The sequence below is a fragment of the Myotis lucifugus genome, unplaced genomic scaffold (genome assembly GCF_000147115.1).
Source record: "Myotis lucifugus unplaced genomic scaffold, Myoluc2.0 scaffold_196, whole genome shotgun sequence".
Taxonomy (NCBI): domain Eukaryota; kingdom Metazoa; phylum Chordata; class Mammalia; order Chiroptera; family Vespertilionidae; genus Myotis; species Myotis lucifugus.
Window position 1 is genome coordinate 150,181 of NW_005871244.1, and position 741 is coordinate 150,921.

The following is a 741-nucleotide window of genomic DNA, read 5'->3' on the forward strand; positions in this document are numbered from 1 at the left end:
GCCTCCCCGGCTCCGAGACTCAGCGTAAGGCGCGGCGCGGCACAGCACAGCCCCCACTGGGCCCCCCGGGCTTCCCCCGAGACGGCGACTATCGGGACCAGGACTATCGCACGGAGCAAGGGGAGGAGGAGGAGGAGGAGGATGAGGAGGAGGAGGAGGAGAAGGCCAGTAACATCGTCATGCTGAGGATGCTGCCACAGGCAGCCACTGAGGATGACGTACGTGCCCCCCCACGGCCCCGGGCAGGTGGCAGAGCAGGAGGCCAGGCTGGGTTTCCTCCTCCAGGGCCCTCAACTTCTCCCTCACCCTGCCCTCAGCACCTTTCACCCCTTCTCCCCACTGGCTCCCGGCTCCCCGCACTGACCTGGCCTCGGGCAGGCCTTGTCTCCTGGTCTGGAGGAGGAGCGGAGTGGCGGATAGATTGGATGCGGGAGGGAGCAGAGCATTCCTCCCGCCCATGCCCCTGGTCCTTCGTCCATTCTGCGTATGTGGGTTGAGGGCCAGACGTTGGCCAGGCCCAATGCCGGGTATTGCTGGTGGTAGAGGTGATGCTGGTGGAAAGGGCCCCCATGGGATTTTCTGAGGTTTTCTTCTCACCCCTCCCCCTGCCCTCTTTTGTCACCTGCATCAGATCCCCTCACTGGCCTGGCCACAAAGCCTTGGGTTTTTTCTTTCTTTTTTTTTTTTTAATTCTCATGCTTAGAGAGAGGAAGGGGGAGAGAGACAGGGACAGAGAAACAG

General features: G+C 62.1%; 1 protein-coding gene across 1 annotated transcript in view; it reads left to right on the forward strand.

Moving 5' to 3' along the window:
* RBM10 (RNA binding motif protein 10) overlaps positions 1 to 741 on the forward strand; it is a 29,229-nt gene that overhangs the window by 17,444 nt on the left and 11,044 nt on the right. The window contains 1 exon segment of the mRNA XM_023760944.1: positions 5 to 488. Within this exon segment, the coding sequence (XP_023616712.1) occupies positions 5 to 488 (484 nt within the window).